The sequence below is a fragment of the Mastomys coucha genome, unplaced genomic scaffold (genome assembly GCF_008632895.1).
Source record: "Mastomys coucha isolate ucsf_1 unplaced genomic scaffold, UCSF_Mcou_1 pScaffold22, whole genome shotgun sequence".
Lineage (NCBI taxonomy): Eukaryota > Metazoa > Chordata > Mammalia > Rodentia > Muridae > Mastomys > Mastomys coucha.
Genome location: NW_022196905.1, coordinates 18686152 through 18699363, shown reverse-complemented (window position 1 = coordinate 18699363; position 13212 = coordinate 18686152). Strand labels below are relative to the sequence as shown.

The 13212-nt window shown below is 39.1% G+C and overlaps 1 protein-coding gene across 15 annotated transcripts in view; it reads right to left on the bottom strand.

The window, feature by feature from the left end:
• Window positions 1-13212, bottom strand: part of Grb10 (growth factor receptor bound protein 10) — a 110068-nt gene that overhangs the window by 48742 nt on the left and 48114 nt on the right. For 14 of the 15 annotated variants that reach the window (XM_031338248.1, XM_031338250.1, XM_031338242.1 and 11 more), the window contains one exon: window positions 10037-10115. Coding sequence is in view for 4 of the 15 variants with exons in the window: in XM_031338247.1 (XP_031194107.1) it covers window positions 10037-10115 (79 nt within the window). In the remaining 11 variants the exon portion in view is untranslated. Of the gene's footprint in view, window positions 1-10036; window positions 10116-13212 lie in introns of those variants that run through there. The other variant, XM_031338244.1, reaches the window with a different exon arrangement.

Below are 13212 nucleotides of genomic sequence, written 5' to 3'. Positions count from 1 at the left end.
ACTCACAGCCCAGGACTCACTTGTTCTTGGTTCTTGATCCTAGCCCCTGTGCACTTGATCCTTGTATGGAACAAACCCCTAAGAATCACTTTATCCCCAACATAGAGCCACTTTCTCTCTCTCTTTTTTTTCTCAACTTGCCCAACATTGCCCACTCAAACATGCCTCATCCCATGATGAGATTGAGAAAAGACTGGCATGGATGTTGCTCATGATGGCCATCATAGGTCTGGACTCATGCAAGTCAGACTTCAGAATAGCCTCAGGTGAACAGTGCTGATACCAGCATGGCCAGGGAGAAATGTCAGGGGGAATCCTTGAGAAAATCAATTTAAGGTAAAGAAGGAAGTTCCCAAGTCCAGAGACAAAGCAAGAACAGGAAAAACCCTGAGGCAAAGGAGTCTCAGCAAATAGTAAGGATGCAAGGGTGCCTGAGACTGCCTTTGTTGGGGAGCCTCTCCTTTCCAGGTTGTACTGAGAGCACTGGCTTCTTACCGGAGTGCGGAAGGGCGGGGCACAGAAATGCTGTTTGTTTCTTTTTCTTTTTTTCTTGTTTTTTTGAGACAGGGTTTCTTTGTGTAGCCCTGACTGTCCTAGAACTCACTCTGTAGACTAGGCTTGCCTCAAACTCAGAAATCCACCTGCCTCTGCATCCCAAGTGCTAGGATTAAAGGCGTGCACCACCACTGCCTGGTGCTGTCTGTTTCTTAAGTTAGTTATAGTTAGCATGGGGTCCTCTTCCTCAGAAAAATGAATCTTCAGTATAAAAGTAATGTTCGGTCACTATTCAGGATAGTGGCAGGCAGTGGTTGTTCAACATGGTCACATTATAATGGTGTGTGCAAAGCTCTACTGACAACAGAGCCTTAATAAATAGAATGGCAATAATCAGAAAGTTTGTCTACTCTTACAGACAGCTGAGGCCCACAATATGCCTGGGGGAAGCTAGTGCCACAGGCTATAAAGTCTAGGGCAAATCAAAGCTGAAGCCAGATGTCTTTGTGGCTGTGCAACTACAAATCTAAAAACAACAACAACAACAACAAAACAGTAAGAAAATAATTAATTGCTTTGTACTTTGATTCCTATGAGATTTATTTTTAAAACTATGTTTCAGGGAACTGTAAAATAATTCCATTTAAAAAAATAAGGAAAGCTACTTATTGAACTCAATGATTCCATTCATTAAAACTAAAGAACTGGCACCCAGTGTTCAATAAGTGTCCCATAGTAAAGTGTCCTTCCTTGGATTTATAGTATCCTCTCACAGTGTTTAAGGAAGCACCTGGACATTACTAAGTCTTTTCCCAGTTCTTTAAGGTGACTTGGATTCTGCACCAAAGACCCATACAACACAGAAAAGGAATTTTCCACTACCAAAATGTTTCAGCCTGCCAAATGAGAACCATAGACCTGAGCTGCAAATTACATTTTAAAGGCACAGATACAGCCATGCAATTTCTATTTTTACTTTTAGAAGATACCTTGTGTGCATGCACAATCTACAAAATAACATTCCAAAAGAACCAAAGATAAACTGTATCTTTCAAGTCTTCCTTACCAATTTTAAACTGTTTCTTTTTAACCTTCTAATTTCAATCCCTACTTTTTCTATTACATCATAAATCAGGGAGAAGCCTGGGTACAAGAAACTATATAAATAACTTGTCACTTTAGAAGGCTCCCATTTTCCATCAACCCTAAAAATATTAGTCTAAGAACACTGGACTCGAAAAAGGAAACTCAAGGTTATGGTCCAAAAGTCTGTCACTCATGGGTATTGAGCTCTCAAAGAGCCAATGTTTTAAAACCAAAAGAGACACTAAGGAATCTTTATCATCATACTAAATAGAAACACTGTATACTCAAGACCTTAACTCCATAAATTCAAAATCTATTCACCTACCCAATGTTGCTTCATTCAACACATATTTAAGTGAATACAAACTACCTAGTCAACCCAATTTAAGGTATTGGGATACAGATGTTAAAATAGACAAGCTCCATGTCTCTATACTATTCATAAAGCACTTCATATCTTTAAATGTTTACCACAAGAGTAATTATTTGAGAAGAATGTTTATCCTAACTTGGAACATTATACAACGTATACATATACTAAAACATCATATGGTACCTAAAAATATGTGTAATACTTATGTCAGTAAAAAATAATAAATCCCTGCCACCAGACCTAATGAAGACTTATGCAACAAGCATTGAAAAAGAGTTATGGTGCTAAATATAAGTAGCAGGGAAGGATATGAAAATTGATTTTACTTTTACAACTTTTAGAAAAGTAAGTCCATCTATGAAGTTAAAACCTACACTAGTTTAAACACCTATCAGGGAATAGTATGTCCTGTAAGAATGTGAGCATGGACTCCCAACTAAAAGGGGTCCACTCAAGAGGGGATGTTTTTTGGCTTCAGCTTAGGGGGAAGTGGGAAGGTACAGCAAGCTTGTATCCTCAGATGAAGGGATTCTTGGCAGAGTGAAGTTCTTGGTCTATAAACACACTCCAGAGGCCAGCACTCCTCCCAGCATGGGTCTGCTCAGTGCTTAAGAGAGAGAAGTTGACGCCACCTCTGTTTACAGGCAAGGCAGTCGTAGAAAGGGCACTCGGCTCTCAGAAGAGCCTTCAGTGTTAAGGCATCAGAGCCTGAAAGCCATCCCAGGAGAGCCCAGAACCAAAAAGCCCAGGAGACAAGAGCTGGCTTCTAGGACAGAGACTAGACTGCAGCTGTACCAGCATAGCAGGTTCAGACAGGGCTGGGTAGACTAGAACATCCAGAGCCATCTGTCCTAATATGCCCAAAGTGCAGGACTACTTGGGGTTCATGTTTACAACATGTTCTTGGGATGCACTTGGAGGTATGAATCCCACTCTCAAGGGCTGGGCTCAGGGAATTCTAGAACTAAGTTCCTGCTAAGGTCTGAAGATTTGCAGGTCTCGAAACTCTAGGTACTAGAGCCAACTTCCATGGTCTTGGTGGGTGGGACTTCTGGTAAATGATTAGGTCAGAAGGGCTTTGTATTAGAAATAGGATTAGGCACATTTGTCCTTCCTACAAGCTGCAAACATATCCAGAAGGCAGTAATGAGGAAGGTGCTGCATCTGCAGAGGCCTCCATCTTGGACTTCTAGTCTGTGGAGGTGAGTGCAGTACATCTCTGTTACTTATATGCCACTCAAGCTGTGGGACTGGCTTGTAGCAGTCTAAAGGGATTATGATAGTTACTAACTGAATGCTTGTTTTTTTCATAATAGTTTTTATGTTATGAAATGGCAGGAACTAAGTTCTTTCATTTTTGCCTTATCACCTAACAGTGGGGTCTGGCACACAGTAGGTACTAAATAGTAGTTAAGTTAATCAAGCTACAGTCTTTCAGGAAGTTAAACATCCAGTCAGAGTTGCCAAATTCTGGTTAGCTATATCTCCACTTTTCCATTCCTTAGAAAAGTGCGACAGAGTAGACCATGAGGTAGACAAATGCCAACTCTTTCCATTGTCCTTCCATTTAGTAGCCAGGTTGCAGTCATTCGCTACAGAAGTACCCCAAAAGAAACTACGAGTTGTGCAACAGAATTTCAGTTATTTGACATGAAAGTATACTATTTAAAAAGATGGCCAATATATATATATATATGAATGAGTTAAGGACCTGTTTGCTAACTTCACCTTGTAGAATTATTAAATCAAAGACTTAGTGTCTAAAATAAAAGTTGAATATAGTCAAAGTGGCTTGAGTGATCAGCCACATGTGTGCTAAGTGGTAAAGCAGAAAATGAGGTAATTAGCAGATACTAGACTCTAATAGCTACTGATTGGTTATCTCTGCTAACAGTGCTTAACTCCACTGAAATGTCTCCTCTGTGAAGACTCACTGCAGACTAGCATGCATCTGTGTCTTAGAGAAAGTCTTCATGGTGGAGTAAACATTAGCTATTCTAATAGAAGTGATCTGAGGCTCTCCTCTAGTGTTTCTCAAGACAGCAATTCTGATTGGCTTCTAGTTTAGGAGAGATTTGAAAATATTCTTTCATCATTGATCATAATTAAATGAAAGAATTACTTATTTCTAAATTGTTCCCTGCTCCATTTGAAGCAGACTTTACTGGAAAAAAATGATCCACATTATATAATTGGTGTGAGGCTCACTGCTGCATCCCTGTTCTTCCCATGGTCTTGGTAAGTAATAGATACTTGTATCATGGAGGAAAAAGGAATGCATGAATAGAAGTCATAGAAGAACTTCCCAGCAAGCAAGCAGAATGAAAAGTAAACCTGCCAGGAGAACAGGAAGAGTTGCTTGGCTAAAGCCCTCTATTAAACTTGGAGTATCCTGACAGCTGAAGGAGACAGGAAACACTAATGAAGCCCAACTATCTGCTCAAAGGGACTAGACAAAAGAGTGGTGTGAACTGGCAGAGCAGCAGCAGAGCAAGGCCCAGAATGGCTAAGACTCGAGAAATGGCAAAAGATGACAACATTTTAATCAGTTTTGCTCCAAATAAGGACCAGGAGTAAGAGGTTGGCTGCTTGCTCAACACGAGCCAAAGACAGAGAATGCAAACTCCTCAATGCCTGTTTGTCTCAATCTTCCTTATAAAGATAAATGATCTTAAAAGTGGGAAGGAGGGAAGAAGCACAATTAATGGGAGGCCACTCTTCACTGTGCAGAGGTGACAGCAGGGATGGGAGGCATCTTCTCTGCTGTTTGGAAGAAGCCCATGATCAAAATCTCACTGCAAGCCACAGAAAAATCTCAAGAATCAAAAATGGAGGAAAGAAGTAGTGGTATGATAAGGAAGAAGTATGATAAGGAACAAGTTCCAATATGGAGGCCAGAAAGAACAAAAGGAAAAGAAGGTTCAGAGAATGGAGCCCACCATCCTGGGTTCAAGTCTAACTCTGGCGCTCACAAATGGTGGGGTCTGGACATTGCTCCTAACTCTGGCCTGTTTCCTTCCTCCATGTAAATATGTCCCTAATAACAATTCTACCTCATAGGACTGCAAGATGGATTTGATGAACTGAAACATGTATCACAAGTTCTCACTTGCTTCTAGAATTTATTTTTTAAAACAGAGAAGTCACAGAAACATACAAGTAGAAGACAGTCAAGAAATCATGACAAACCTAAGAATTTATAATTTCTCATGCTATCTGATAACAGAACATTCACTATAATGTACAAGTGTCATTATCTAGTATAGAAAGAATTATTTAATTTTCCATAATACAGAAGGAATGTAGACATTAGTGATTTGGTGGGGAAAGAACTAGAGATGATTCACCCACTTTTTAACATCTTGACTCTAACAAAGGTGTTAGGCATTAGGAAAGAAGTGAGGAAAATTCCAGCAATTCCATCCTTAAGTATATGCCCATGGGACTTGAAATCTAGAGATTTAGACACTCACATGCTAATGGCCACAAGAACCAAAGGTAGAAGGAAGTAAATTGAATAATCATCTATCTACAAATGAATGGAGGTCAACATACCAGAATATTATTTAGTAATAAAAGATATGAGGCTATAAAATAAGTGAACATAGACAAACCTTAAAATTTAGAAAGACAGCACATGGGCTAGAGGTTATAAGAGGTAGAAGGATTTATTGCTTAATTCGCTCATAGTTTCTGCTGGAGTGCTGAGAAAGTCTTAGATATTGATGATGGTTGTACAACATTGTGAATAAAAAGAGCACCACTGAATTATATACTGAAGATGGCTAGAATAAATTTAATTTTATATATTTTTCCATAAGAAAGAAGTTTTTCTTAAAATTTGTTAGAGTTGTTTTAAGTATTAGAAAATGAGCCATTTTTGAAGTAAAGTGCAGCCTTTTCTGTTGGTGCAGCTAAGAAATACATGGAGTGTTTTTAGCAACTGCCACATAAAAATAAGCAGCTTATGTTAGGAATGAGATAACCAAACAGGAATGACAAATCCTCTTTGCCAGAGCGAAGTAGGAGGTCAAGGAAAGGCACAGCTAATCTTTTATTCTATACATTAGGTCCCTTGTAAGGAACCAGCAACTCTGGGCCCCACATATATTAAATCCTAAACTTGATATCAGAAATTAAGGAAGCAAGAAGGAACAACATAGTGCCTTGGTCCTAGTCAGTCAAATATCCCAAGACCCTCATACACTGAATTTGGTTCTGGATGTGGGATGTGGGAACAGAAGGATGGTGGTTTGGGGAAAGCAGTCCTGTGGGGCTTCAGGCTTGCCTGGAGACAACTGCTCTACTTTCTCCCAGGAAGGGAACGGCCTCTGTACTACACTGCCAGAGAGCTGTACACCCCAGCACTGCTCACCACAGATTCCCAAGTGCTGTGTGTGTGCCAAGAGGGAAGATGAACATTGCACTTGGACACACTTGAAAGCGGGACTGTGCCCTTGTATCCCCTGAAACCTCCCTCAGAGCATTGGCTTCCTTGATTTCCACTCAGTTGGTTTCCTTAGTTTTCATGTGAAACGAGTGTCCAGAATCAGAAGGAAGACAGTGCATTTGATGTTTCTGCAAATTGCCTGTTCAGGCTCTTTGCTACCTTTTATATGTGACAATGTCTTTTCTATTTATAAGAACTAAAGTTTGTTTGTTTGTTTTAACAGAAGAGAATAATACTCTGCATGTTACATGTACTGTTCCTCCTCACCATCGGGGAGGGGACGTAGTACCATTTAGTGTCTTGTGTCATTTGGTTTATTTATACAGAAATACATATTTACTTGCACTCTTTTGTAGGGTTACAGTATGTCTTAGTAAAGAGGTCTTAGCCTGAAAACATGAAGACTCTCACTTTCTAAAACTCCAACCTGCTACTAATATGGTTTGCTTTCATACTAGTCTGTGCACTGTGATATAACTTTCTATTTATTAACACAAAACACCAACTTTGCTTTCATTATTGTCTATTGATCTATTTTTGTTTTAATAAGTTCCTATTTTAACTTTTATAACTGCTTTCTTTGAAACTGCTCAGACGTATTCTTATATACGCTCTTCTAGCTTCAGTAATTCTTCTTTTTGGAACACAAAAGTTAGGTTCTACACAGAACTTGAGCAGCGTGTAGACACACTTTTGTGTTGCCATACACTCATGCCCATTCCATTTTAAATGGAAATGACTGGCATTTCCAGCATGATTTCTTGTGTGGGTCACAAGTAGTGGGGTTTGTTTTAAAGTTTCTACAAACATGTTTTGTTTTGACATTTGATTTAATCACACTAGGTCAAAGGACGAGGCTTGCATGAAATGGATTGCTTAAAATTTACTGCAACTTTCCATATATGGTCAACTTTTCAAAAAAGTTACACAGGTTTAGAGAGGAATCTAGAGTGTCTGGTGGGTGTAAGGGTTGAGGTGAATCTTGAGCGTGAGTCTGTGAATACTCTTAGGGATATGGTTGGAATTATCTATCCTACTATTTTGTATGTTCTGTATGACTTCATTTTTCCTTTCCTGTCTTATTTTTCTTCTTTTTCTATATGGTGTTATGTGATTTTTTTAAGAAAAAATATTCTCAATTCTTTTTCTGCTTAGTAACTATAGATATATACGCTCTTTTAGTAAGTATAGCCAACTTTTAGCTGTATTTAATATTTTCAAATGCATAATCAAGTTTACCCTCTCACAAACTGTTCCACATTTTACTTCTCCTAGCTAGATTATCTTCAGGTTTGACTCATACTCACTGAAGACTCCTGAAATCTGAGTATATGTTCCTGTTTCAACCATTTGCATGGCACTGCACTAACAATATCATGCTAGCTTCTCTCCACTGTACTGTTTTCTGCTTGCCATGTTCCCTCAATGCTCCCATTCCCCTTTTCTGAAGTCACACTTTTGATAACATTTTTTAATATGAGAAATAAAATCCTGGGCATATGCCTGATAAGCAAGAGCTCTACCACTCACTTATACTTCCCCAGCCTGGAATCCTTCTCTCAACCAAGCTTGTCAGTAACTTGTTTTCTCAAGAACAGCTTGAAAAAGCTTCATTGTGCCCTACTGGAAAGGATACATTGGTATAAAATTCTAGATAGTTACCTTTCCCTCGGTACCTTGAAACTAAATTAGATTATCTGACATATATTGTGCCCATGTTGGTTATCAGTCTCATGGTGTGTTAGAACATCTATTTCTTCCCTTTAGACCTTCCTTGGCTTTATTACTTTGGACTAATTTATATTTGTTCTTGTTGGTTCTGTGGCTACACTACCAGGCCATTCTTTGGTTCTCTTTGGTTTTTCTGGTGAAGGGGAGGACTAAGGAAAGCCAATGTCACACGTGTGCTTAAAGGTTAAAATTCTGAGGGGAACAGGCATTTCATATGAAAACAGGATCCCTTTTCCTTTAAGTCCTATTTCAGGTGCTGTGACATGTCCAAGTCCTAGCTTCCACTGTCTGCTACATACCCTATAAGAGAAGTGAGATGAACCCACAGGAAGCCAACTCAACTACTGTCTATGAGTAGTTGAGAGTAGAATATAAAAACAAAGGGAAAGAGATAAGCTCTTGGGACTTCCAGGTAAGACCTGGACTATCTCAACTTCAATGAGATCATTTGTCAGTGGTAGGCTGTATTGAGTTAAAATTCAAATCTGTCCTAACAAACATGTACTCTTATATTTATATTTTATATCAAATATGGCATACTTATTATTTGAAAATGCTCTGAGGTATGAACCTATGTTTGTCTGCGACAGATGATGTCTCTTTTATGAGCTGCCTAATGCTTGAGAAAACCCTTATTTGATTACATGATACACCTCAGCATTTATTTTTTTGATAAATATCATCTTCTTTTTCAAGAATCAATTAAAAATATGATTACTTTAACTCCTAGCAGCTCAAACCCCTATGACTTCTTGGACTTAGACTCACCAGTAGCCCAACAAAGGGCCATGTGCGTGCGTTCCCCTAGTTTCACGTCAGGATCAGATTCTTCACTCTTGATGAAAGTTTCCATTTATTAGATCTAATTTACCAAATTGTTTTCATATTCATTTAGAGACATTTCCTTCTTCACCACAGTGATGCTCTCAGAAATCCAACAGTACAGAAGGAATGAGAAAAGGGAAGAGAGAAGATATCTCTCTTCCAAAAGTAATACATGCAAAACTAGCATAGCTGAAAAACATGAAACGGCTCAAATGCACAGGATTTTGCTGTGGAGTTACTCAACAGAAAACTCAGCAGTTCCCAGAGTGAAAGGGCCCTAAAGTTAAAAGAGAGGATCCCCTGGATAGGGACCTCAATAGGCAATGGTGAGTTGCCTTTATGCAGAATCCAGTGAGAGGTGAACCCCAGATAACTCATACGAGACAGAATTTAACGTTTGACTTACTGAAGTTTGCTCATCCAAAGAAAATATACAGGGCTGGAGAGATGGCTCAGCAGTTAAGAGCAGTGGCTGCTCTTATAGAGGTTCTGAGTTCAATTCCCAGCAACCACATGGTGGCTCATGACCATTTATAATGAGATTTGATGCTCTCTTCTGTTATGTAGGCATACAAATAGAACACTCAGATATATAAAAAAATAAGTCTTAAAATAAGAAAATATATAATTTTATGTATGTTAGATTGTTTGACCTTAAGAGAATAGGAAGATGCTAGAGTTTTATTCTATTAATGCTAGGAACATTTTAGAAAATATAATTGGGCTTCTATATCTCTAGGATTTACAATTATAGGTTTAACCAAGCACAAATCAAAAATACTTGGAAAAATTCTATTCATATTAAACACACAGATTCTTTTCTGTGTCACTGTCTCCTTAAACAACATAGTGTGGCAGATGTTCTAACAGTGTCACACTGTGTCAGGAATAATAAGCACTGTAGTAGTGATTTGCAGTGCCTGGGAGGATGAGCATAGGTCTCGAGTTTAAGTCCACTTTGTAATAAAGACTCAGTCACTTTTACATTCTCCTATCTACAGGGGATCCTGGAACCTCATGGATACCAAAGACAACTATGAAGTTCTCGAGCACTTTCAAAATTAGTCTGTTCTTACCTGGTTGGCTTCTTGGTTGTGGCGAAAACCCAGACTTAGCTAGGTTTTCGGGTTTGGACGTTGACTGCCCCACTTTGTCCTAAAAAAAAGAAAAGAGAGAGAGAGAGACAACAGAGTGAAGGAAGGTGTCATACCCGCCTGGCTCCTCGTGGTCAGTCCCTTCTTCCCTTCCAATTTATTCTCTTTCTTTCTGTTTTAATATATAGTTTTAAGTGACAGTTGAAAAAGTGCTGTGGAAGGCAAAGCAATCATGGCAAATAGTAATCGGCAGTCAAGGAAGTTAGAAGCTGGTTTTTTATTTTCGATTTAGAATTCTCTGAAGACTAATTAAAAAGGACAGCTGTCGAATGCTCAGTTCAGGCAATGAATGTCAAGAATCAACACCCTGTGGAGCACACACATTTTCTAGAACTGCTAATATCCAATGCTGGCCTTCCTGGGCCAGAAACATCCAAAGAGGTATTATAAAGAGCTCCTTGCAAAGGATGGGGGAACTCAGTGGCATGCTGAATGAGGACACATTCTTAGGTAGAAATTAAAACAGCACATATATAATTTGAGAAAAGCACCTTCATAGAAACACCTCAAGATGGTAAAAGAAATGTTAAAATATGGGTAGAAATATGCTACTTTATATCTGTATGGTTACAAAAAAAAGAGCAGTGATTAACTCTTGGTAGTTAGATATCAGCAATCTCTTATAAATCTGCAAAATCTGTGAACATTTTGAAAACACATGTACTATTCCTGCAATTAGAAAGGTTTTGAACGGTGCCAAAAGCATACAATGTTCATTTAAGTCTACTTAATATATAGTCACAAGCAGGTCACAGATTCCACTTTGATTGCAATAGGATCATATCCCAGTAGACTCAACATAAATGAACAATGTCGGAGGTGAAAAGTACACTGAACATATCCAACCAACTCCACATTGCACTTGAGACATGGAACACTATAGAGAACTTCTTGTTTCTCTTGACCCAGAGACTCAGCAGGAACTGTGGCTCATATCCACCAAGCATAGTAAGACAGTACCATACGACGCAGCATTAGTCTAGGAAATGATCCAAGTTTAAAATTCAAAATGTCTGTGCTGAATACATATTGCCTTTACACAATGATAATGTCAAAAATGTATTAAGCAGAACAATCATAGATTGAGGGAAGATCAACTATAACTGATTAATAGCAACCTTGTACCTATCCATTGTTTCCAGCATGCCAAGCTGCTATAGCATGAGATTCTTACTCTGTTAGTGTCAAGAATATTTCAGAATATACAGTTGGCTTTTGATTATGTCCCCATGGATTCTAACAACTAAACTGAAATGGTTAGGCAGCAGAAATGCTTCAGTCTGTGATCCTATGGACAAACACAAAACCCACCATGATTTACCAAGTTGGCAACATCTCATTACTCACAACAGAAAATGGAGCACTGCAAGGGTTGCTGAGTTTCTTGGGAATTGACCATAGGTATCAAGTTGCCTCTAGGACTATAGCAACTTCAACAATATGAACAGGAAAGAGGATGAAAAACAGAGAAGTCATACTGGCCTCATTTCCCTAACTTTCTGTAAGTTACTCTTCGATCTTTGCTTACACATATTTCTTCACTGAACTAGAGCCGAACTCATGTTTTAAATATGAAGTTTGCTACTTACTCTATTAAACTCACTGAGCAAATCTCAGAAGTGTGTCTCAAAGCAAGCATGGTATGCTTGAGTTCTTGCTCAGGCTGGATACAATTTCACAGACTGACCAGTTACTTTCATCCTGAGAACTGTTTTTCCTTCTACTGAGAAAAAATTAAGTCCACTTGAATTTTACTTTAATTTTCTTTCTGACTTGATGAACTACTCTTTTATATATCTATTTATTTTGGTGATCAGTAGGAAGAGAGAGATTTCACAGATATTACCCAACCAAATTGTATTTGCTAGTTTTCTGTTACTATATCAAATACCCAGGATAACACTTATGAGAAAAAATTTAATTTGACTCCATTTTGAAGGTTCAGTCCACAACTGGTTGGCCTCATGGCTTCTGGACACCTAGAGATGCCAGGTGACAACGGCAGGGAGTCCATGGTGACTTGCTCACCACACAGCTAAGACTTCCAAGAAAGTGGAAAAGAGAGCCTGAGGCAAAGAAGCCACTCCCTTCAAGAGCAGGTCCCCATCACCTCTCCCTAGGCCTGACCTCCCAAAGGTTCCACCACCTTCTAAAGGTTTCACTACCTCCCAACGGTACCACATAGAAGAACAAACCCTTAACAAGAGCCTTCGAGCAACAAATCACTTGTAAACTACAGCACTATTTATCACCCAGTTCTTTCTTTTGCTCTAGTTTGCTATGTACACATTAAGTCCTGCTCGCACTTACACACCTGCAATGAGGACACACCTACCCACCCACACCCACACCTATCCTTCTTAGCTCCCTACTCATCAGTTCAGCACATCTGTCTGCTTTTGGGCAGACACCCTGCACTTTCCACTCACACAGCCTGCCAACAGGTTTTATCATCAGCAGAGTATTTCCTTTCTCACTTCTTTTACATGAACATCTTAGTCATTTTCTTTCAAGCAAATTTCTGAACCAGGAAGGATTTAATACAGATTTACAAGAGTCATAGAGCACATAGCTTCATTCATACTGGTTGTATGTCTTACAGTGGCTATACCATACAACCCAGGTACACAGGGACCTCAAGCGGTTAGCTTTGTATAGCTACATTCTATGATATTTGTATAGTGATAAAATTGCCAAAGAATACATTTCTCAAAATGTATCCATGTCATGGCTTTAATTTTAAGGTTTACTAGAAATATTAAAATGTCTCATCTGAAATATGTCCTTGAATGAGTAGTACCACTAATGGGAATACTGCTATCCACTAGCTTGGAAGTAGTTCACAAGAACACTGGGAAGCATGTACCAAGGTATACAAACCCATCATTTCTAGGAGCTCGAAAGACTGGGTTCTAGTGGCTCAGATCTCATACAATTGTGCTTAAATATATCCCCTCAGCACAGACATGGCCCTATCTGACAGGACCTGGCTGTGCCCTGTGAACACTCAGGTCTGAGATCCTCTCGTGCATTCAGCACAGGACTTCCCCTGAGAGACCTCAGATATCACAAGCACACTGGGCTACATGGATGCACCT